General features: G+C 27.5%; 2 protein-coding genes and 1 pseudogene across 2 annotated transcripts; all 3 read right to left on the minus strand.

Moving 5' to 3' along the window:
* Nucleotides 1-46: 46 nt before the first annotated feature.
* On the minus strand, nt 47-2276 carry LOC103568357 (uncharacterized). The gene is made up of 5 exons (XM_008545192.1): nt 2271-2276; nt 1678-1752; nt 1496-1607; nt 838-991; nt 47-191 (listed from the first exon to the last, which is right to left on the minus strand). Exons 1-5 carry the CDS (start codon nt 2274-2276, stop codon nt 47-49), a joined length of 492 nt encoding a protein of 163 aa, XP_008543414.1.
* Nucleotides 2277-3998: 1722 nt separating this feature from the next.
* LOC103568217 (uncharacterized) lies at nt 3999-26178 on the minus strand (annotated as a pseudogene).
* LOC103568354 (uncharacterized) lies at nt 17042-18596 on the minus strand. The gene is made up of 4 exons (XM_053738687.1): nt 18518-18596; nt 17988-18388; nt 17644-17901; nt 17042-17581 (listed from the first exon to the last, which is right to left on the minus strand). Exons 2-4 carry the CDS (start codon nt 18004-18006, stop codon nt 17412-17414), a joined length of 447 nt encoding a protein of 148 aa, XP_053594662.1. The 5' UTR covers nt 18007-18388; nt 18518-18596; the 3' UTR covers nt 17042-17411.
* Nucleotides 26179-26519: the final 341 nt, after the last annotated feature.

The following is a 26519-nucleotide window of genomic DNA, read 5'->3' on the forward strand; positions in this document are numbered from 1 at the left end:
GTAAAATTAAAAATAATAAAAAGTTATCAGTCAAATAATAATTTCATTAATTATATTCAGGTCGTAGAAAGTTCTTAATGTTGTCTTTTTTACAACTATATTCAGGTGGACATTGTTTCAATTCTCCATACTCAATTGCTTTTCGAAAATCGGCAATTGTTTTTTCATAACTTTTATCAGGACGAAGATTTCTGAAAAAAAATTTGAAAAAAGTGTTAATTAATCATACTTTTCATGATACCAGCATCGAAACTTTAAGTTTCAGTGTCTCTACAGCCAGTCGAAACAAGCTAATTTCAAGCCGATGATGCAAACAACTGCTAGCTAAATTTGTAATTCACAAATCCCTTTACAGCGGGCAGAAACAATTGTGTTTTTCCCAAGGGAAGAAACACAATTGTTTCTGCCCTGTGCTAGTTATATTTAATGTTCATTTGCAGTCTTATTACTCTTATTTGTTTACTTGTCACTTCAGTTTACTCATTTCATTTTTTAAGTGACAGTTTTAATTAACCAAATAAAATTACTAAAAAATTAGTGAAAATAATATTTTTGTATTATTTACTATTAAATAAGTGACTGTAAATCACATATTTCTCATTCTCTAACAGTTCTCCGCATCATCGGCTTGAAATTAACTTGTTTCTTACTGGCTGCTGACACTGAATCTTCAAGTTCCGATACAGGTAATCATGAAAAATATAGTGTGTGACTCAGGATAAAACACGATTTAAGACTCGCCTGCGGCTCGGGCAGCCAACTTGACCCTAGTCTGAAATCGTCTTGTTTCATCCCTTGTCACACAATATACTATTAAACTAAATAAAATTATTTTACGGTGGCATTAAATTTATTGTCTGTGTTATCATCTCGATTGCTTGTAAATAATGTCTAGCTGTCGTTGGTACTTCACAGGCTGCTCGATAGAGACAGGTATCACCTATCATATAACCTAGTGCGAGAGCTATCTCATCTTCTGACACAATATTTTCTGATTTTGATTAAAAAAAAAAAATTATGAATTATTTGATGAAAGTAATTAATAAATCACGTACAATTAATTAGGGAAATTCAGTTTATTTTGTGTAAAAAAAATTAATAACTTGAATAAATGTAATTAATTACATTTCTAGTATTGTAAAAATTCGAGTAAATATTTAAACGCAGCAATAATTAGTGAGAGTATAAATTTTAGTTTGAGAAAAATTTTAAATTATTATAACGATTGAATAATTATGAAATGAAAGAAGTTAAATATTCTAGTAAATTTAAAAAAATATATATAATTTATGAACGTAATTTTTTTAAAATAAAATCCATTTTTATCCAAAATTAATTTAAATTAATCAGTTAATTTTTTTCTAATTTCAATATTGTTTTTGATAAATGAAAAGCTATTTTTTATTTTAAATCAACATAATTATTAATTTATTAATGACTAACACAAAACATCCTGAGTTGCCCTTGTATTTTTTAAAATATTATCTATTACTACCTTCTTCGAGTTCTCGACTTCTATAGTCACTATTTTCCATATAACTCGTTCCTACCACGATCGTTTTCAACATTAACAGCATAATTAAATTCGAAAGATTTAAATTAAGTACCTGAATAATTAAAAAAATTTTTAATATTCTAAGTTACAAAAAAAAAAAATTGATAAACAAAAAATTTTACCTGATTTGAATTCTTCGATCTCTCCACTAATTCTTTAGCGACATCCACCAAAATTGAAGAGGGCGACTGTTTGCCCTTATTTCCGAAAATTGCATTACCATTACACTCAATAAAAAATATGTCAAAAAAAATAACCGTAATTAATATTTTATAATAGCACTTCATTGTTATTTTATAAAATTACTTTAATCAAAAAATTTTTTTTCTAGCAGTCAGTATTCTTTGGAACAAACTAACGAAATGTCACTTAGGCTTCATTTATGCAGCCTTTAAATACGTTTCTTGTTTTTAAATTTTCATTAAAACACAGTACTTATTTTATAGGAACTGGAGTGTAAAATTGGCATGCTTTCATTTTTTTTATACTGTCACAAATAAAACCCAGTGACAGATATATCATTTTTCATAATATAACATGTAATTGAAAATTTGCCGAGAATAAAAGGTGAAAGCTTTTCACAAACCACTTTTACTTTATTTATATTACGCGTATCAGAGCATTACACAATTAAAATAAAATTACAATAGTGCTAGAAAAATACATAAATTATAAATTAAAACAACTAAAAATATTTATAACAACAAAAAATTACCACCATATTTACCTTACGTTCAATTAAAAAGTTTATTCAATAAAGTCATTAAATGTAAAGCTTTAACTTTTTATGAAAAAAAAAAAAAAAAAAAAAAATATATATATATATATATATATATATATATATATGTAAAATCGTTACCCACCTGTTAGAATCTACTATTATAAGAAATTACAAGGCAATTGAATGCCTGTATAAAAATAAAAACGCCCTATTATATAGATATAGTTAAAAAAAAATATATAAGTATAGAGAGTACAAACCTGTTATTGAATTATGTCTCATTGAATCGGATAATGACAGAAAACTAATGACAAAAAATATCGAGTATGCGTGAGCTTTTGTGCACCTGCACATTTACTTAGATGACACATGAAAATATAATTAGTGAACACGCGAGTTTCAAAACAAAGTTTCAAAATTTTTTCTTACAAAGTAGAGAGTAGTTTGCTATGAATTATTGATTAGGAGTGTCTGTAATCGTGTCTGAAAAAAGACAAAAAAGCGAATAAAAAAAACTTTAGGGTGCATAGCTTGTTAATGGATAATTGATGCTTCAGGAGCAATGAACGGAAAAAACTTTTGAACAATTGCTGATAGTTATTTTTATTTTCGCCAGCGGTCAACGATCCTCGGGTTTATGAACTTGTGTGAACATGCAATGGTTATCTTGTTATCTACCTTGTAAGTTTTCCAATTTCAATGCAAATTAAATTACTCTTAAGCGGTACTAGAAAAGGGAGAGATGACGAATTATTATTAGTTTTATGTTTTTTGCACAATGTAACCATGACAGCATTGGATTAATCGTTTTTTGGAATGAAGCTTGCGCAATTCATTTTACTGAGTACTTTGGTGTGAAAAGCTCGTGGATGAGTTTGATAAATCTAAGCCCCTACACAAGCCAATGACCCCGTCTTCTAGGTCTCTGTCAATCAATGATCACATACAATAGTTTTTGAATTTTCTTGTAACCAATGCACTTTTTCAGAAGAAAAAATGAGCTAAAATTTTTTGAATTCATTATTATTTTTGTTTTTAATTATAGGACCAACTAAAGAAAAATTATTAACAAAAAAAATAATTAAGAAATTATTTTTTCTTTATTCAATTTCAGTAAAATTTATATGTGATTATTTTTCTCTAGATATGGAATTTTGCATTTTACCACAACTACTATTTTATACTTCATTTTTTTTTTTTTTAATTTTTTTCATGTTTCAGGCTCGAATATCTCGTTAATAAACATAATGTTTATTTTGACTGAAGTAGACTTTTTGAACTTCCCGCTTAAAAAATTTGAAATTTTAAAAAATGAAAGGGAGTTATTTAGCAAAATACATGATTATTAACTTTTTCAATTTTTAAGAAAGAACTTCCTAAAACCAAAAGGGCTCATAATTTTTTTTTTTTATTGTCAATCGTTTTGAAACTTATTTTAAAGCTGAAAATTGAAAAAAAATTTTTGAAATCTAAAAAGCCATATAATTCAAATGAAACGCCCTTTTGGCATTCAAAAGATTTGCTTTTTCAATTTTAAACTCTAAATAAGTCTACGAAACGATTAACAAAAAAAAAAGTATACGTCTTTTTGGAATTAGTAACACAATATTATTTATCAAAAAAATGACTTTGAAAACATAAAATTAAAATAGAAGTTTGTAATATATTTCTTATTAATTATAATCTTTATAAGACCATTTACAATAGTATAAATGAAAATTATTATTTTCGACTCTGTACAGCTCTCAACATCGATAAATATCCAACAGACGTTTTTATTACCTAGTAAAAAAAAAATATAAATATGAACAAATTAATATTTCAGTACATTGTGAAAAATTTCCAACAAATTTTACTATGGGCGTATTGTAACACCGGACCATAAGAAAACTGGTACAAAATTTACAAGTATTCCATAGTAAACGGTATGCGCAGACAACACAATTGGGACCTATGCGCATACGTTTACTATGGGACACTTGTAAATTTTGTATCAGTTTTCTTATGGTCCGGGGTTACAATGCACCCATAGTAAAATGTAATGGGAATTTTTCACAGTGTATCAATTGAAAATTACTCACAGCCACGAACAAGTTAAACGAAAAGTAACCAAATTTCCCAGCTGAAATTCGAAGTGGTCGAGAACACCTATATCCAATAAACATAAATAATTTGATGTTTACATTTAAATAATTGTACCACAAACTTTGGTAATAAGCGTAGCTAACGCTTGTACTCTAGAAATAATAATTATTTCGATTAGTTTTAAAATTAGCCTAAAAACAAATTTTTTTTTTTGCTTCTAACAAATTGTAGAAAACCTCATTATAAAGTAATTCGCCCATCCAACAGAAAATAAATAAGTGATACAGTGTATTAGTATCGTAACTTATATAAAATGCCATTTGTAAAAATGATACTTTCATTTTAGCCATACTCTAAAAAAAATATTATTTTTACAATTAGAGTTTATGTATAAGATATTTGCAAGCACCATTTTCTACGATTAGCAGTAAATAGCGCTGCTGAATTATATTCTTATAAAGTTAATGATTACACTGTAAAAAATTTACGGAATGAATGCGAAGAGGGTGACTGTTTTTTATTTTAGTAAAATTTACTACGAAAGGGGGTTTATTTTAACATTAAAACTCTGAATCGAAGTGAAATGAAATCCAAATCCGAAATCACTCTGCTGGAAAAACAAATCCCCTATTTACTCTGCATTCAGAGTGATCTTTTTCAAAACTCCGGAACTTCGATTGATGAAGTGAATTTGAATTTAACTAAAATCTGTAATCACTCTGAATCCATTTCCGATTTTTTACAGTGTATTAACTTCCGATAACATGATTACCATTAACATAGAATACCCTTGGAAACAAAAATTCAAGGTATAACAAATCAATTGTGGAAGTAATACTAAATTAAAAGTTTCTTCTATCGTTTCTCCAATTCTTAATCCAATTTACCCCAATATAAACATAAATTTATAAAAAGTATTGAATTATAATAAAAAATGAGTAGATAAAATATTATCAATATCAATAAATATAAAAATGTATTAATTTATGACTTACTTCATAAGATGCTCATGTCTTTGAAAAATTGTCCGAAGTTTTTTATGAAATGTATATTTAGTCAATGCTGTATCGTTTGAATCAGAGCAGACATGCCGTAATTGATTTTGAACAATAGACAATTGGCTGCAAAGATTGAGAATAAGTACTGCCAAAAAAGTGTCAAATGTACCATAAACAAGCGATGCACCCAATAATCCAGTGACTTGACAAACTCTCATTAATTCGAGAGTATATATTGACAAATTGAAAGGTAAATAACTTGGCCAAACAATGTTGGTTAAAATTTTAGGATGCTGTCCGTATAAAAACATTGTCTCTGGTTTCAAATGAATCTGTTGTTATTCAGTTGGTTTAAAACTATTTTTAAAGTTATGAAATTGCAATAATATATGATATAAATTTAAAACCTCAACAATTATGTATAAAAATATAGTGATCGGGGTATATACTATAGAAATGAAAGCTAATGTTCGGCCAATCTTAGCATTACTCATCATTTTATTAACATTTCCAGAAGACTCTGCATTAATCCAATCTTCTTTCATAAATTCAATAAGTGACGCCAAAACTTAAAATGTAATATACGAAAAAATATATATCCGGGAATATATGTTGGCAAAATAGCATACATACGACAATGTTGAAGATATAAGCCGGATATGTACTATTTTGCCAGGATATATTTTGTTCGTGCGGGTTTTTTGTATATATGTCGACATATTTGTATTTCATGTATATTATATATGACAGGTAATTTTCAACGATAGTGAAATCATTAGGCAGCTGAAAATTTTTGAATTCTCAAATTATCAAATTTTATATTAATATAAAATTATTCAAAAATAATGTACACATAGAAATTTTGAAAACTCTTTTCTATGCATTTTTTTAAAATTATTTTCTATTGATATAAAAAATTTATTAATTTAAAAATAAAAACTATCAACTGCCCGTTCATTTTACTGTCATAATTTTCACATATTTATATCTTCTATTTTGGATTGTTAATTTTGTAGACGATATTAATTTTTGACGAATTATTTACCATTTCTTTTTTTGTAAAAAACAATATATTTTATTATTGAAACAGTTGTCGCCATATTATAAGAAAGTAAATGAACCACACTGTCAATATCACCCCACATAAGAATTATAGCCCCAAGATTTGGTAAATAGGTTGTAGTTAAAAAAAAAATAACATCAAAGCACACATTAATTTTTTGTGAAATGCTGTAATTAATGTTTGGCCAAATTCCGAGAAGTGTCAAACTTATTTTACTCCATTTAATAGCATACTCAAATCCTAATAGTAATTAAAATGGTTTTTTTAGATATTTTTTCTACTTTGCAGATGTGAAAATTTTTATTACTTCCGTAAACGAAAGGTACCTGGATTTTCCATTGTCTTCATGTCAAATTTAATAGCTATCTCTTTGCTAACATATTATTGACTAATTTACAAACACTCGTGTTCATTTTTTTCACATGATGCGCATGGTCGATTGGTGATCAATTATTCTGAGTTATTTTTTTTATTCATAAGTACTTATATGAATCATTTAAGGAAAACTTACTTCTAGTAAAAACTTACTTGAATAAAAGTAATCGATTCTCAACTACTGCATAGAAAACATCTTGTGAGTAAAACTTGGTGTCATCTAATTTTTTTTTTTTTTTTTTTTTTTTTTTACAAAACAGAAATAATTCTTCTACATTTTTATTAACAGAATACTTTTTCAAATAATATATTTCTTTTCTAAACAAAATGTTTAATATGTCTTTTAATATTAATTTTTTATGGAAAAAAAATCTATTTTTATTAGAACTATTATACTCGTCAATCAATAAAAATTTGTTGCTAATTTTTTCCTTAATGAGTTTCTCTAAATTTCATAAGATCTATAACTTAATGAATTAATTGAATTGCCGCCTCAATTATGTAACCCTGATTAAACAAAACAATCCACTCAATGATAAATGTATATCTACATAGTAGTAAAATTGAATTGTTTTGAATCGTTTCTTTTAATCAGAGAAATCTCTCAATTTTTCGTAAGTAATTTTAAACAAAAATTCAAAAAATTAATTATTTTCAACTCTAAATTAGTCTTATAATTTTATCAACAATAAAAAATATAGAGCTCAATCAGAATTGTTTTCGGTTTTTTAAAATAAATTTTTACCGCGATGTTTGAAAAATAAAATGAGTCCGTCTGTGTATTCAATTTGTTGTAAGATTTGAAAATAATTTTTTTTATTTAAATGAAAAAACAAACGGCAACAATTTAAAAAATAAGTGCGATTGCATTTCAAAAGTCTGAAGTCATTCAATTAAAGCATCTGTCTTTCGATTAGCACAAATAAATACAATGCCGGGAAAGCCCAAGTATTAACAATTGTTCATATTTTTATTCAAACTTTTTTAATTACAAAAGTTTATTAATCAATCTGATGACATAGCAAACATCACTGACAAATAGCTCATTGACGTTTTAAGTACCTAGAGAAGACAAAATAAATTGACGATGTCTAGTTTAAATTAAAGTGTTGTTATGATTACAATAAATCTATAGCTTACTGTAAGAAATAAATTATAAGTCAGTGGCATAAATTTACCAGCAGTCAAAATAAATGGCTTAGCACTTTTTTGAAAAATCATTACAAGTGATCGAGCAGCTTTTGGTGGCAAATTATACCATCTACATTCATATGTTGCATAACCAAGATCTTGACTCTGTAGTCATCTTAATTAGTATTAATTGTCATACATCATATATTTAAACATAAATACATAACATTAATATATGAACACACCTTTGATAATAAAAGTTCACCCGCCAAACAACAAAAAAAAAGATGAGTTACCATAACTCCAGTGTAAAATAATGCAAATGCAATTTGCAACGGATTAAATTGTCCTGTAAACATTTTCTACGTAAAAAAAAATTACAAAATTATTACACGTTAATTATTGGTACTATCAAAAAAATAAATTCAAATTTTTTTTATTTTTACCGTTGCAATAGCGAATCCTTGAAAACAAAATGTTAACGCACAGCTCATTAGTTGAGGTAAAAAAACAAAGTTACATGAACTCTCAAGTGTGTCAGCTATTCTATGAAAATAAAAAATATATTTGAATAATTGGCAAATCAAAATAATTTTTTTTTTAATTTTCATACTTACTCATTTAATTGTTCATGTCTATTTACAATAAATTTAACCTTACGTTTAAAATTTTCTAAGTCAGGTTGATCGGCTAACTTTCGCGCCCAAATTTTTAATAAATCCAATTGTCCACAAAGATGTATTACAAGTACAACAACAAAACCATCAAAACTTCCATAAACTACTGCACTCATAATGGAAGTGTAAAAATGGACAAGCCAAGTTAAAACATAATTTGTAGTTTTTGATGTATCATAAGGTAAATAAACAACCCAAAATAAATTTAATGTTAAACGTGGGTCTGGGTTTTCGACAATTGTCGTCTCGACATTATAAAATATCTAAAATTATTACGTATATTAGGATGACTATTGTTTACCTTAATATTTAAATTTGAGTGTAATTCGTTTGAGTAAAAATTTTAAAAATCACAAAAATTTGCACAGTAAATGCGGATTAAATCCAGACTAAATACAGAGCGGATAATTTTTATTTATTCAACTGCTTCGGAATGAAATTCATTTCAAAGGGGAATTTATTCTAACATTAAAAAACTGAATTAAAGAAAATGCGAATTAAAATAAAATTCGCGTCACTCCGAAATCATTACATTGAAAAAAAATTCCCCGTTTACTCCATACACTTAGTGACTTTCTTTTTAAACTCTGAATGGAGTGAATTTAGATTAAAATAAAATCCATATTCCCTTCCGATTTTTCACAGTCTAAATTTCACCATATATATATTTGAGTAATAACTTTATCGGACTATAATAATATTAAATATTTATTAATTTATTTTTTATATATTTTTAACGAACCTGGACAATGGCGCCAAGCCAAATAGCATTTAACGTAAGAAAAGTTGAAAGAATACTAATCCTTCTTCCTAGTGTAGCCATTTTCATCACTGCTTTATATTCTTCTGTTGTCATTGGTTTCTTCCAATCTGCCTTCATTTCATCCAAAATTCTTGAAAAATCTATTCGAATTTATTATAAAATTACTGCTTTTTATCGTAATAATTATTAAGGTAATTATGAAATAATTTCGTTCCTCATTTTTTTTTTTTAATGCAAACGCATTGAAAAATAATTTTATGTTATATTATTTATTTAAAAATATTCGTACCATTTTTTCGTCGGTAAAGAATCAGTAATTTAACGACAGACAATGCTATCGGTACATTTGTGGCACCCGCTTGTGCTAAAGCATCAATTTCACCCCAAAGTAAAATAAAAGCAGCTGCGCGCGGGATCCATAGTGTTATAAAAAGTACAATTGCGTCTACCAATGTACGATGTTTTCTTATAAATTTTTGATTTGATTCTGGCCAAACTCCAATTAGGCCCAGTATAAATTTGTTTACACCACATTCGTAATGAAATTCTATACATTATTATATTTACACAATTTAGTTATACTTTTTTTTATACACTACAATAGTATTTAACTAATTGAATACCTGAATGTTCTTGCATTGAAATTAATACTAGAAACTTCAGAAGTAAAATGAATCATATTTTGCCTTATTATCGATTTTTTTTACAGATTATTAAATATTCTTACCTTTACGCGCATGACATGTTAATTATATAGGATTTAAATCTTTTTTTCATGAGATCTATAAACAGACTTTGAAAAAAGTTTACCTCAGATTAAACTCTATTACAAACTACTGCAGTTGTTCTCGTACTCTAAGTTCTCAAACATCTAAGTATCGTTTATGATACACAATACGTTCAAGGTATAAAAAAAAACTTTTTTTTTGCTGCTATATACTTTTATAATAAAACTTGGTTTTTAAAAAATTTTCTAAACGATTTTATCTTCAGCTGAGATATATATAGATTTTTCAAATATTTATTTTGTGAAGTCAAGTTTAAAAAAAAAAGTTTGTTTTGATTATTGAAAAAATAGTTAATTAATTTGAAGTTTATATAATCAGTTGTAGTTTAATTACTGTTTGTACGCGTGTGGAGTTCTAATTTTAAGTACCGGATTAAGAAAATAACTTTAATTTGACTTTTCATGATACCAGCACCGAAACATAAAGTTTCAGTGTCTCTACAGCCAGTCGAATCATATCAACAAATGCGTAAATTACGAATGCCTTTAGTCAGTGAGCAGAAACATCTGTTTTCCACTTAGGATGAAATACAATTTCAAATTGCGGGTGATGTCAATCAAATTCACCCTGGGCTGAAATCCTTTTGTTTCATCTCTTGTCCCACAATTTAACATTTTTGACAAATTTAAATCAACTAATCCAAAACCGAATCCTAAATGAATACTAAGTAGATCAAGTTAGCAAAAAACAAACTAATAATGAATGAAAAAAACCTATGATTTTGACTTGCTTTTGTCTAACTTGACTTACTAGTATCCATTTAATCCAAAAAAATCAAATTTAAGTTGTTTTGTTGACCCATGCGTTCATAAAAAATAAAATTTACACTGAGTTTTACATTTGTTGACTGACGGTGACAAAAATATCTAAATTTTGTACTTAATTATCAAATACATATAAAATTTAAAAAAAAAATAATTATTTCATTTAATGATATTAAATATATAATACATATATTACAGTAACAGTACCATTTTTTTATTGATTATTTTAAATGAAAAACATAATTAATATCCACGACTTTGAACAGCTCTCAGTAAATTTAAATACCCCATTGATGTTTTTATTATCTGTCATAAATATCAAATTGTAAGTTGTAAAATAAATTATAAATTAATTAAAATAAATTTAAAAAACTAACGGAAACGAATAAACCTAGTGAGAATCGAGCAAATTTTCCAGCTGTTATGTGAAGTGGCCGTAAAGCACGGTAGCCAATAATCATAAGCGAATACGCATGAGTAAATGAGTGATTGTACCACATACTTTCATAATATGCATATCCGATTTTTGTGCTCTGAAAATTTTTAGTAAATAATTATTCAAACTAATGACGACAATGAACCTAAATGAGCATTGAAAACCTACAATAGATTTTTTAGGACATAAATTAGACCTACAAAGACATATATCGTGAAACGAACCGACTGAATTTTTTAAATCGACTCTCTGTCGGTCCCAGGCTGCTTTCAGATCTTATTCCACTCCTAGGTGTCATTAATCTATTGATAAAGTCGCTGGATCTTGAAACAATTTTTTACTAGCCTTAGAATTTTTTAAATCGACCTTCTGTTAGTCCCGGCTGCCTGTGGGACTCAATCAACCCTTGGGTGTCATTAGCTTACTGGAGAGATGACTTGATCGCTTGCATCAGTTTTCCATTAGGCCGCGAATTCAAAAATTTTACCTTTTTGTACTATTCTTTGCAAGTCTTTCCTTCTGTTAAGTCTAGTTACGTTCATTTTACGATTTGTCTCGTTTAATTCATGCCTCAATTAATATAATTCAAGTCTTTGCAAGTCTAAGTAGGTCCTTTTCAAGCTTTTATGTTAATTATGTCCTAATAAGTCTAATGTAGGTTTTCAATGCTCATTCAGGTTCGAAGTATGTCTTAAATTTATACTCTGACGAGTTAATGAAAAAAAAAAAACAAACCTCATTGTAAAGATGTTCTCCAATCCAACAAAAAATGAAGAGATGGTATAGCGTGTACGTATCATAACTAAGATAATACAAAATTTGTAGACTTGAGACTTGAGTTTTAGCCATACTCTAAAATTATTAGACATATTTATTTATGGATAAAAAAAAATTCAACACTTACTGTTAGCATGGCGTATCCTTGAAAGCAAAAAATAAGTGGATAGCATATCAATTGCGGAAGAAGTATTAAAGTGAAAGTTTTCTCGATAGTTTCTGCTAAGCTAAAATTAAATAAAGAAATGAATAACATTTAAAAATTAAAGGTACTAATAAAAAGTAAACAGAATTAGTTTTTTACTTGATAAGATATTCGTGTCGTTGTACGATATCCCGAAGTTTTTCTGCGACGAATATATCAACAGCTGGATGTTTATTTACATTGTAGAGATTTTTCAATTGGTTACGGACGATAGCTAATTGGCTGCAGAGGTGCAGAACAAGTACTGTCATAAAAGTGTCAAAAGTTCCATATACAAGTGACGTAAACATTGTTGCTGTTATTTGACATATCCAAGTTATTTCAAAAATATAATTTCTTGAAGTATTGAATGGAAAGTAACTCGGCCACATTAGATTACTTGCTATTGATGGAGTTGATCCGTAAAGAAATAATTTCTCGGGTTTCAAATAAGTCTATAAATTATGAAAGGATTTAAATTGCTGTTGAAATTTAAAATTTTTTTTGTTTTAAAGAAGTATTAATAACCGTCACTAGAATGTGTAAGAATACAATTAATGGAGCGTACAAAATGGATATAAATGCTAGGATTCGGCCAATTTTAGCTTCATTCATCATTATTTTTATGTTATATTGCGATTTAACAGAACTCCAATCATCTGCCATTATTTCAATAATTGATGCCAAAACTAAATATATAAAATATTTATATTACTCATAATTTATTAAAAATTCAAAGGCCATAAAGAAATTAACTGGTCGTTAAAGTTTTCATTGACAAATTTTTTTTTTTTCAGATATAGTTATTTATATACTAGTGAAAAACAAGTTTTATGATAATTTGAATTTTTTTTTTGATAATAGTATATTACACACCAAGAAAGGAAAGTAGGGTATTCCAACTCACGTGTGTAATTGCTAACTCGAGCCGAAGGTGAGGGTGCAAACACGTGAGTTGGGATGTCCTACCGTCCTCTGTGGTATGTATGCGATTTTTTACTAGACTTGCACCTGAAAGTCTGAGTTTTTGCCTCTGTTTTTGGGAAGAATAGCGCATGCGCTAATTTTTAAAATACACTGAAAAAAAATTAATTTTCGTAAAATTTTTTTCAGTAGTGAAACAACATAAATTATTATGTTATTAATTTTATATTTAAGTTGAAGAATAATTCTTTTGACAGGAGAAAATCAAAATTTATTTACAGTACATCCAAAACAAGTAGATCAGCGCACCTCGAGCTGAGCTCAGATTTCTTCGATTAAGAAAATTATTTTCAATGAAGTCATCAAATTTTTGCACTAAAAATATATTAAATTGAAAATTTTCAACGGCATAATTTCTTATAAGAAGAGAATACAACATTTCTAAAAATTAAAAGAACGACTTTCTTCTCTATAAACAGGACAAGAATTTAAACTTTCGACGCAGGTGTGGTGAAAAAATTTTAGACAATTATGTTATTGTTTAAGAATAAATTTTTACCTTATTAATAAAAGATTAATGAAACAAATAAATAATTATTAAATAACTTACCATGTCTTTGATTGTATAGAACAATATATTTGCCAATAGCAACAATTGCAGAAACATTGTATGAGAGTAAATTAACCATACTATCAATATCACCCCAAATAATAATAATTGTTCCAGTGTGTGGAAGATAAAACACGGCGAGGACAAAAATAACGTTAAAATATACTCGTAATTTTTTTAATAATGTAAATTTATATAGTGGCCATATTCCAAGAATACGTAACGACAATTCACTCCATTGACATGCATAATTAAATCCTACTAATTACAATACATTTTTTTTTACTTTTCATTTAATTTTATTGAAAATAAAAATGTCAAAAATACGAGTTTCAAAATACTAGTATTTATGTAATAAAATTTTTATTATAAAAAAATTATTAGCAAAAAAAATGTCAAACGAAATTAATATTTTTTCTGATTTTTTTTTTTTTTTTTTTTTTTTTTCTAAATAAAATTTTGCTGAAGAACTTTTGAGAGCATTTGAAATAAAAATATTAATATTTTAACCATAAGAAAGTAAAAAAAAATAGACAATTTTTCAAATTATTTTTGTATTTTAAATAATTTTTATGAATACATAGGACATATTTTGATAAGTATAATCACTGAATTTAAATCTATACCTGAGGTTTTCATATTTATTCTTGAGTTGTCTACTAATGACTATTTTGTATAGTAGCATTTTATCGATCGTTACTGAGATGGTTGCATTTTATTCTTGTTGTGCGCATGATTGATCTATTATTCAATAGTCACAGCTATTTTTCATAGGATCACATGCATTGTAAATGATAAAAGTTTACTTTGAGTAAACTCTCTTACGAACAGGCAGTTGTAATTGAACCGCCGAAGAGCAAAAAACTTTACTCGGATATTGATCATCAAAAAAACTTTATTTTTAACTAAATGATTAATCACTTATGGAAATTGAATATAATTTTTATAAATATGTTTGCCGAGTAATAAATATAACTTTTACTCTTTCGAACGTGAAATTTACCCCCAATTTATGACCCGAAATTTGATTTTTATAATATATATGTCAAATACATTTATATAACTTTTTTTTCTAGAAATTATTTGCTGTAAAAAGTTTTATGTAAAGTGACAAAAACATTCTTGTTATTCATGCGAAGATCAATTAGCGCTATTTTGCGAAATTAAAGAAAGTGAGTATGGATCTTTTAAAAATTTTTTGTTGTGATAAAATTTAATACTAAAATTTCATAAAATTCTCAATGAAATTTTAAATAAATAAATAATTATTTAATTATAAACGTTTTTATTTAAAAATTTTCATCTACATGAAATTTTAGTTCTTATTTCTGTGCGAAATTTGTTTAAATCAGTGAAATGTTTTATCTATAATAAATGACTCATTTACTGATGGACATAAATATTGTTCAGAACCACATATTTTATAAAATTAAAGATTCCACATATATTCAGTCAGTTTTAATTAAATTTGTATCACTTACATAACGTTATATAATTTAAAAATTACAATGTTCGGCTTTGAACTGCTCGAAGCATCGATAGATATCCGAAAGATGTTTTTAGTATCTATGATAAAATAATTAATCAATTAATCGAATATAATATTTAAAACGGATAATTATGAATCCTTACTGATACGAATAAACTTAATGAAAAACGAGAAAACTTTCCGGCTGATATGTAAAATGGCCGCGTAGCTCGGTAGCCAATAAACATAAGCGAACGTGCATCCGTGTATGAAAAATTGTACCATGGACTTTCATAATAGGAATAGACGACAGATGTACTCTATTAAATTGTGCGGGAAAATTAATTTTTTTGAACTCATAAAAGTATATTAAAGTAAGTAAAAAACAACCTCATTTTGCAGATATTCACCAATCCAACAAAAAATGAAGAGATGGTATAGCGTGTATGTATCATAACTTAGATAATATAAAATTTGTAGACTTGAGACTTGGGTTTTGGCCATACTCTAAAATTATTAGACATAGTTATTTATGGATTAAATCCCAGATAGCAAAATGACGTCTTGATAAGTTCTGAATAAATTCCTATTTATGATGTGGACGTCTCATCAACATCTTAAAGATGTCTTTAAGAAGTTCTCAAGATGTCGAATGAGCCACTTTGTCTGACTTCGTAAATAAGACTTCAGCATGAATTTACCATGACGTTTTTAAGAAGCTCCTAATTTTGACTTTATAAGAAGTTAAAATAAAAAAAGAGTACATTTAGACATCAAAAAACTGACGTCTTATTTATGGAGTCTTCAAGAACTCTTAATTAAGAGTTCTTAAAAATAACTTTAAGACCTCCAAAAAGACATCGTAAAGCAGTCATTTGGACGAATGTTGCCTGGGATTAAAAATTAGCACTTACTGTTAACATGGCGTATCCTTGGAAACAAAAAATTAATGGATAGCATATCAATTGCGGAAGAAGAATCACATTGAACGTTTTCTCAATAGTTTCTGCCATGCTTAAAATAAATACTGCATATTAAAACATTAAATAAAAAAAAACAGTCGAGAAATTTCATGAGTTGATTCTATAATAGTATATTGTACAGCTAATGCGGTAAGTTGTCGATTACGCATTCGCTTGTGTGAGTAATCGACACCCCACGAATTGATCATACTTTTTTTTTATCATTAATGCGATATGAGTACTATTTTAGTGCTCGCTGTTTTGTTCCCCAAGTAGCTTTTTGCTGATTCAAATGTTGCCGCGACATTTTTGTAAGTTAAACGATAATCTGCATGCAACTAGAAGTAAATTTGCGTGCGACAAGTTTAGTTGTCGCACACAAATAATCGTATAATACACAAATGTCGTGGAAACATTTTGATTTTTCGAAAAATTTAATTACAGTATTTTGATAAAAAGAAAAAAAAATTAATTTTACACCTGATAAGTTGTTCATGTCGCTTAATAATAGCACGAAGCTTTTTCTTGACTGAATCATGGAACAATAAACCTTGATTTATATCTTCATTGATATTTCGCAGTCTGCTTCGAACAATAGCTAATTGGCTGCAAAGATGTAGGATTATAACAGCGATAAAAGTGTCAAAAGTACCATATATTAATGATGCTCCCATGGTGGCTGTTATTTGACACAACCAAGTAAGCTCAAAAATATATTTTCTCGAAGAATTAAACGGAAAATAACTTGGCCACATCAGATTATTTGCTATTGTTGGAATCGAACCGTAAAGAAGTAATCTATCAGGTTTAAGAAATGTCTGGAAACAATACGGAAATTAATTTTTCAAAATAACATCACACTGGGAGAATTATCTGATAAATTTTACTCGTTAATTGTGAGTAAAACTAGGCCAAGATGAATGATTACTTTTCTGTTTTTATGTACAGGGTAAAAAAAACCCTATTTCCGATCATTTTTAAATAAAAAAAAAATGAAAAATAAACCAAAAAGAATTAGTTTTTATTCTTTCCATACTTATTTTGCTTTGGTCCAGGTTTACTGTAAATCGTAGGGTAAATTTTATCAAAAAAATCTCCGTGCAATTTAAACTTTAAAAACTGAACGAATATTATTCAACTGTGACAAGAATATGCAGAATCACAATCAGCGGAGCATATAAAATTGATATAAATGCCAATAATCTTCCAATTTTTGCGTTCTTTATCATTATGGTTAAATCATAAGCAGATTTATGAGCTGCCCAGTCTTTAGCCATTATTTCAAAAATTTTCATTAAAACTGTGCAATGTAAAATTTAATTAATAAGTTTAATATTAATTTATTATTTTAAACAAACCAACCTTTTCTATGTTTGTAAATAACAATATACTTAGCAATTGCAACCAATCCCGAAACATTGTACGAAAGTAAATTTACCATACTATCAATGTCACCAAAAATAATAACAATCGTCGCACTTTGTGGAAGATAATAAGTAGCGAGAACAAAAATAACATAGAAATGTGCTTTAATTTTATTAAAAAAACTTGGTTTTGAATTTGGCCATATTCCAAGGATACGTAGACTTATTTCACTCCATTGACAAGCATACTTGAACCCTAATAATAATTTAACGTTTAGGACTTGCTTAGATACAAACTCTCATGCAAAATCTTTTGATAAATTATTAAATAAAAATCTATACCTGAATCTTTCGTACTCATCTTCAAATGGTTTAGTCTTCAAATAGTAAGAACTGTCACTCAGTCTGCATTTTATTGATTGTTTTTAAAAATGGTCAAACAACTCTGATGATTGTGCGCATGAATGATCTATTCTTAATCATCGTAGTCATTTTTTATAGGATCACTTGCATTGTTAATGAAAAAAGTTTACTTGGATGGAACTCAGCCACAAACTAATGTAGTTACAAAAGAACTATTGAGCTGTGAAGACTTTACACGCTTGTATTTTTTCTTACCGATTATCGTCAAGTTCAACTTTTATTTTTTTATTGTTAATTGTTGAATAGTGTTTAAAACAATTAGGTAAAAAACCATGTTTTGTTTTGATTACCTCAAACATTATCATTTTGTAATTTTGTTCCTATGCAATTTTTTATAGGGAGTTATAAGTTGTGGAGCATCACTCAGTCCTACTTGTTTACCGTTACGTTAAACAGTTTAATGAATTTATGTAATTAATTAAACTGAATTAAATATGAAAATTACTTACGGTTACTCACAAATTTTGTAAACACTGTGCTGACACGTCATACTTTTTCTACAATTTCTCTATGTATTTAAGGTAAAAGACCCATTACTCGCTCACTTTTCATTGGGGTGAAATCAAATCATTCAATGCAAATTAGAAAATGGGATGAAAACAATTTTTTTTTAGTTTTAAATATTATAATAAAATTTTAATTTAAAGAATAATGTTGACTTATTACTTCATTTAATTTACACATATTTTAAATATGTATTGAATTAATTGTAACGATTTTAATGTAATCTAACGAACGAATGTTAAAGTAAAAAAAACGTGGTAAAAATCGACTGAGCGCGATTTCAAAAACAGTCATACTGTAAAAAATTTTTGGAGTAAATGCGGATGACTTTGTATTTATTTAATCCCCTTAAAGTGAACTTCACGACGAACGGGAGTTTATTTTAATATTAAAATTTCGAATCAGAGTGAATGCGGATTTAAATGAAAACCAGTTCATTAAAAAATCACACCGAGTGACTCGGATTCGAATGAAATCCGTAAATAAATTTTTTGTCAATATTAATTTTCTTAATTTAAATTTTCAGTTATAAAAATTATGAAAACACATTAATCGGTTAAAATGAACGGCTATTGATACTAATTGAGCTTACGGCCTTTTACCTTTAATTAAAAATAATAAAAATTTGTTTTCATTAACTAAAATTTAATATGGTAGAAATATTTATTATCATTATTGAAATAATTACTTATAAAAATTTTAACAAACTAGTCTGATATTTTTTCTTGTTTTACGGCTAATAACATTGATAAATATCCAAAAGATGTTTTTAGTACCTAAGAAGAAGTCAAATAAATAAATATTTCAACATAAAATGATAACATTTAAAATTAACTTACTGCGAGAAATAGATTTCTTGAGAACGCGCAAAATTTTCCTGCAGTAAGGAGTAAAGGTCTACGTGCACGATGGCCAATGAACATCAATGACCGTGATTTGATTACGGGTAATTCGTACCAGTTGCTCTTGTAGTATGATTGGCCGATCAATGTACTCTAAGTAAATTACAGAATGTAATCGAAGATGAAAACAAAATGTTTACTTACTTCAAATGATAGATAGTCGCCGACATAACAGTAAACGAATAAGTGCAGAACAGTGTAGAATACATAGACGATGGAAAAGAGCATTTCAAGAATAGATATTTTGCCAGCCGAAGGATCTACAAAACTCTGGAGTAATTATTTTCACTAAATTTATGGTAAATACTAGGGCATAAAAAATTTTTTATATCAATAAATTTAAATTACTGTTATCATTGCAAATCCTTGGAGACAAAATGTTACCGTGCATACGAACATTTGAGGAAGAAGAATTGAATTAAATGAGTTTTCAATCATCAGTCCTAGCCTTTAACAAAAATATTATAAATTTATCGATTTTATAATTCATTTTTGAAAAAAATTTTATTAACAATAATTTATCTTAAGTATTAATTTGAGTGTCACATAATTTCATTAATAATTAAAAAAAAATTTTTTAGTTAACCAGTCAAAATAAATAATCCTAAAAAAATTATTTAACTTTGGGTGGCCTAAAAAAATTAACTACTTTTTTTTTTTCAATTTCATAGAAAATTTTTTTGGTATTACGTATTTTTGGGATACCTCTTAAGAATCAGCTTAAGGGTCAGTTTTTCAAACCCGGATAAAAATAAACCCGGTTTGAAAAACTGACCATAATTAACAATTTTTTAAAATAGCCCAAAAATTTTAAAAATATTAAAAAGTGCATTGTCAATATGTTTAACAATAATAAAAACTCTTACTTATTTATTTCTTCATGATGTTTAATAATTTCCGAAAATTTATTCCAAAAATCTTTTGAATCAACTTTGACATCATCATTAATGATATTTTTCAATGATACACCAACGACTGCTAGTTGGCCACAAATATGGAGCACCATACACGAGACAAATGTATCAAAAGCCGCATATGCGGTCATAGAAAAGCAGGTCGCGAAGCATTGAGCTATCCACGTAGGTATGAAATACATCATTACTCTTGAATCAAAAGGCAGGTATCCAGGGTAAAGTAGACCTACTGACAATCGTGGGTCTAAATCCGTGCGCTTCATCAATTGCATGCCGATCCAAATCTAAAATCATATCTTTTTCAATCAGCTTCTGAAGATTTACTCGAAATTGGTTTTTATTAAAAAAAAAAAATTGTTTTTTTCAAATTGAAAACCTTAAAGAACACAAATGCAACAAAAAGAGTATTAGTGATTATAGTAGACGTCACTGAAATAATTCGACTTATTTTTGCTGTTTTGAGCATCACTTTATACTCTTCTTTGCTTCGTAATTCACTCCAATCTTTTGTCATAGTAACGATTGCTAATTTCAACACTAAACAAAAAAAAATAAAATTATTATCCAACTCACTAAATAATGTTACCTATAAATAATTTTATTTCAATAAATTATAGCCGCTTCACCATCTCTATAATGACGAAAAATAATAATTTTAATAATGGCGACTAAGATCGGTCCATTAATAGAAAGACTCTCGATAACTGCGTTCATGTCACCCCAGTTTACATAAGCTAGCGTTGATTGGGGTAAATAAATAGTCATAAAAATCAACCAAGCACCGAACCATCCTTTTAGTTTTGTAAAAATTCCATCATTTGGTTCCGGCCAAAGTCCGACGAATCTTAAACTGGTCCGGTTCCAAGCAACTGCATACTTGAAATCTTTTTTTATTTAATTAATACTGTTACTTTATTAAATCTATAAATTTTTATAATAGTTAGGGTAGAAGTAGCATTTTTGGCCACTGCTCTTTTTTTGGACACTTAATATTTTATTGTAATTAATGAAAAAGTAAAAAAAAATTATCACTCTAATACAGTAATTAAATTGTCTTTGAACGAATTAAAAAAATTGATTATCTCTGCGTACATTAAAAATTATTTTATTAAAATTTTTTAAGTGGCTAAAAACTGCACCTCTATCCTATAACTTAATATGAAAAAGTAAAAAATACCCTGGTTGTATTCCATATTGTCAGTACGGTGGTTAAAAAGCAACTGAAGATTCACTGAAAAACTATACCCGTAATAGAAAAGTTTTAAATTGAGCTTTGAAAACTTGAAGAGCCATGAGATAATTGAACCAAGGGTATATTCAACCATCTGTCGACTGTAAAGCGTCGTATCGACGAAATTGAAAGAGACGTAGCGACAAATATTCCATAAAATAAATTTTATTTTTGGAAATACTATAGTTTATCTTTCTATTGCGCTATTTATTCTCGATAATTTTTATATTAATTTAAAAACTACACTTGAATTCAAATGTTGTTGATCTATATTTTTTTTCGATAACTCAAAAATTACTCACAGATTTAAAAATATATTAGTAGAAAATGTAAGAAAACAAAAAATTATTTTCAGTTAATTAAAGAATAATCGATGTAATTACTCTGTGTTAAAGAATTTATCACTAATTAATAAAAAAAAAAAAATGCAAAGTTGTGTAAGTCGATGATCTATTAATTTTAAAATAATGTTTTGCAAATGTAATCTAAAAAAAAGTCAACCCTTACGGAAATAAATCTATGTATTTATTAGTTTATTTCTTGGAATGTATATCATCATCCAAAAATTAAGTAGACGATTTCTCTCTTTTTACAGCAAGTAACATTGATAAATAACCAAAAGACGTTTTTAGTATCTGGAAATAAAATTTTTAACGTTTCAATATAAATAATATATACATGGAGAATTTATCTTTGTTTGAAATCCTAGTGTCATACACTGTAAAAAATTTTGTGTGAAAATGGCCCCGAGTACTTTACGCGGCCTTATAATATGAAACAATGGTGTGAAAATTCTCGGTAAATTATCCATCCGTGTAATTTTAACACGGTGTAATATACTCTTTTACACCATTCCGTGTTATAAATTTAATTAATGACCAACAAATGATATCGAATATTTTTATCTACTTAATCAATAACTATGTTCATTTTATTTAGATAGTAAGTAGTATTTTGAACATTTCGATATTTTTATGATTATTTTTCTTAAAGAGGTTCGACCGAATCTAATGTAAAAAAGATTTTCCAACTTTAAGATTTGAAACTTAGTACACATGTAAAGAAGTATTTTATCTATGTATTTTCAAAATTTGAATATGATCCACCGTCTAGTTTTTTAGAAAAAAAATATTTAAAAATGATGTTTTTAAATTTCTTATACATACTTTTATGGCAAACAAGCTTCCGTCATGACTTATTCAATGTTTTTCATTATTAACCTCCCAAGTTTAAGAAATAAAAAACCACCTGCCATAAAATTGGATATTTTTAGAATATGATAAGATTTCAACAATATAGTGTTACGGTTGTAATTATTTAAATAATTCAAGTTAAACTTTATTATTTACTCTCACTCATCAACAGAGATACATATTTTTGAGGGTTTTACAAAATCGTCGAAGCAGCTGAGAGAAAAAACAAAGATAGAAATACATTAATAAGAGAGACGAGATTAGAAGAAAATTTTTCCCGCTCTAATTTGAATATCGATGTGTAAGGTTAGAACGCACTGTTGCCAAATCTTTTTATTAAATCATATGAGTCAAAAATGACCAAGTAATTTCATTACTTTTTGTAATTAAATAAGTAATAAATGTTAATTTATGAATTCGTTATATTATTGTAAATTAAAATAATAAATTTTTATAACTATTAGGAGAATTCAGCAAACAAAAAAATTCAAACATTACTTTGACTCACTAGTTCCGGTCTAACCTTAACGTAAAATTATCATAAATAATACATTTACACGCTTGACGTTGTAAAAATTTATAAATTCATACTGCCTAAATTTATCACCTCAATTTTCACATCGAGAAATTTACACTAAAGCGAGCCTAAAAATTTTTTACAGTGTAGTAAAGTCGGAGCATGTTGGCCACTTGCAGACACCATAGCATTTCATAGAAGAATAATTTTGAATATTCAAATAATTGATAAGATTTACTAACTTTAATAAATAAGTTTCGTGAAAAAGCACAAAATTTTCCAGCTGTGATTTTTAGAGGCCTTCGAGCCCGATGACCAATAAACATTAATGATCGTGATTTGTCTTGTGATAAATTGTACCACTCGCTTTTGTAGTATGACTGACCAATTATGGAACTCTGTAAATAAAATTTTTCCATCAATCGATTACACGGTTAAATGTAATTATTGCGTGGGTACGATATATACTCACCTCAAATGTCAGATAATCACCTACGTAACAATAAACAAACAGGTGCAATACAGTATAAAATACGTAAACAATAGAAAATAACATTTCGAGAATCGACACTTTTCCAGCTAATGGATCTATAAAGCTCTGTATCGAACACTTATTAATATTTTTTTGATAATTATCGGATTTTTTAAATTTACCGTAATCATTGCAAATCCTTGGAAACAAAATGTGGTAGTGCAAATAATCATTTGAGGAAGAAGAATGGAACTGAATGAGTCTTCTATTACCTTGGCTAATCTTTAAGGTTAAAACATAAATTTTATCAGATCATATAATAAATTAAATTTAAATAATAAACTTTTAGATTGATCATAAGGAAAAAATTATAATGATGGCAATAAAAAATGGCTTGAAATTTTGAAAGAAAAAAAAGATTCTCACTCGTTAAGTTTTTCATGGCGTTCAACCATTTTTGAAAATTTATTCCAATAATAATTTGGATCACTGTTTGAATCTTCGTTAATGAGCTTTTGTAATGATATTCCAACAACTGCTAATTGACCGCAAATGTGAAGCACCATGCATGAAACAAATGTATCAAAAACTGCGTATGCAGTCATAGAAAAAAGTGTTGCAACCAATTGAGCGATCCAAGTAGGAATGAAAAATTTAATTTTTTTTGTATCATATGGAAAGTATGCAGGATGAAGTAGTCCGACTGATAGACGTGGATCCAGATCAGTTCGTTTTGACATTTCCAAGCCTTCCCATATCTAAAATAATTTTTCTTTTTACTTTAGATCTAAATAGACTAACGCTAAAATCCAAAAATTATTAAACTGTAAAAATTTTCGATTTTAAAAAAGATCTCAAAACCTGATAAATAATAATAAAAAATAGTCGACATCGTATTAGGCCAACCCCAAAAACTTCCTGCTGTTTTCGAGCTCAGAGAGAGAAACTACTTACTGTTTATAAATTTTTGCGGTTTCAAGTTCAAAAAACCGTTATTTATTTTTTGAACAAAAAAAGATACATTTAGTTGACAAAAGTAATATTTGTCATACGATATCTTTGGAATAAATCAACCGATTTTTAAACAAAAACCTAAGAACCTATTTTTGATGTTTAACTTTTGAATAATTTTGAAATTACTCAGTCGATCAACTTCAAAATCTAATGAAATCTATCAGTCTTGATAAGCTCTTTTGAATGTCATGAAGTACAATCAAATTGGTTGATTCGTTCCAAAGATGTACGAAAAAAATTAATTTACACACATATACACGCGCGCAGATTTGAACATTTATAAAAAACGGATTGTGTTCTCAACATTTCTTAATACTAGAAAAACATTTAACAGCCTTTGAATTCTAATCACACCGTCACCAAAAATTTCCACTCGTATCATATAATTTTTATTCAAATATGTTGTTTCAAAATTTTCAAATCTAAAAACAGTCAATTCGGCTTCGAAATTTAGATTACGCCGTAGAAAAGATCCATAAAAAATTGATACCTGCTAGCTTTTGTTCGAGATGAAAACAAAAAAAAAAAATTACATGCACCCTTTTATACACTCGGACATCATTTTGGAATTAGTATTGGATTTTTGGAACCTCGAAACCTTTAAATTCTTTCAAAGCTCAGTTTTCAAAAGCCGGACCGAAACCAGTAATTTTTTTTTTTAATGTAAAATTTTTTCAGAAGGGAGATAAAACCAAAATGATGCATGGGAATACAGATAGTTTTCAAAGTTAAAGCATAAAAGTGTTTCTCTATATAAGAAATTTATAAAAAAATTATAAAACCTTAAAAAATATGTATGCAACAAAAAGACTATTAGTAATAATCGTAGATGTCACGGAAATAGCTCGGGTAATTTTTGCAGTTTTTATCATAACTGCATACTCTTCATTACTCCTCGAACTACTCCAATCTTCTGCCATCGTATCAATAACTCTTTTCAGCACTAAAACAAAAATAACTATAACAGCAAAGTAATCTGAGAATTTATCTAATTGAGTACCACAGTTCACCTTTTCTGTAGTATCGAAAAATAATAATTTTAACAATTGTTATAAATACTGGACCGTTGACGGAAAGACACTCGATAACGGCGTCCATATTGCCCCAATAAACATAAACACTTGCAGATTGTGGAAGATAAATAATAATGATTATCAAACACGCACAAAACCATCCTTGTGATTTAGTTACAATTCCGTCATCGTCTTCTGGCCAAAGACCGACGATTTTTAAACTAGTTCGATTCCAAGCGAGTGCATATTTGAAGTCTTACTTATATATATGAATATTATTATTGTTAATTTTTATTAATAATATATTGTAAGGAATATTTAAAAATACCTTGGCTATACTGCATAGACATTACCGAAATAATAGTCGAAATAAAAATGACAAGTATTTGAAAAAAATTGCGGGGAAACGAACAGTTTAAAAGTTGAATTAAAAATCCATAAGACCATGAGATAATTGGTTAGCGGATAGATTCGAACATCTGTTGGTTTGAACTGTAAAGTTGCCGATAGTTTGTGGGGGTAATCAACTAAATATGAATAGTCGAACAAGAAAAAAAGTTTTTATGCTCAATAGAGCTTTTAATGTTAAGAAAAATATAAAAAACATCAATATGTTTAAAATTTTATAAGTATTTTTATTATTATTATTATTATTGTTGTTGTAATTGGACAAATTTTTTTAATCTTAGTG

This window comes from Microplitis demolitor, chromosome 4 (assembly GCF_026212275.2).
Source record: "Microplitis demolitor isolate Queensland-Clemson2020A chromosome 4, iyMicDemo2.1a, whole genome shotgun sequence".
Lineage (NCBI taxonomy): Eukaryota > Metazoa > Arthropoda > Insecta > Hymenoptera > Braconidae > Microplitis > Microplitis demolitor.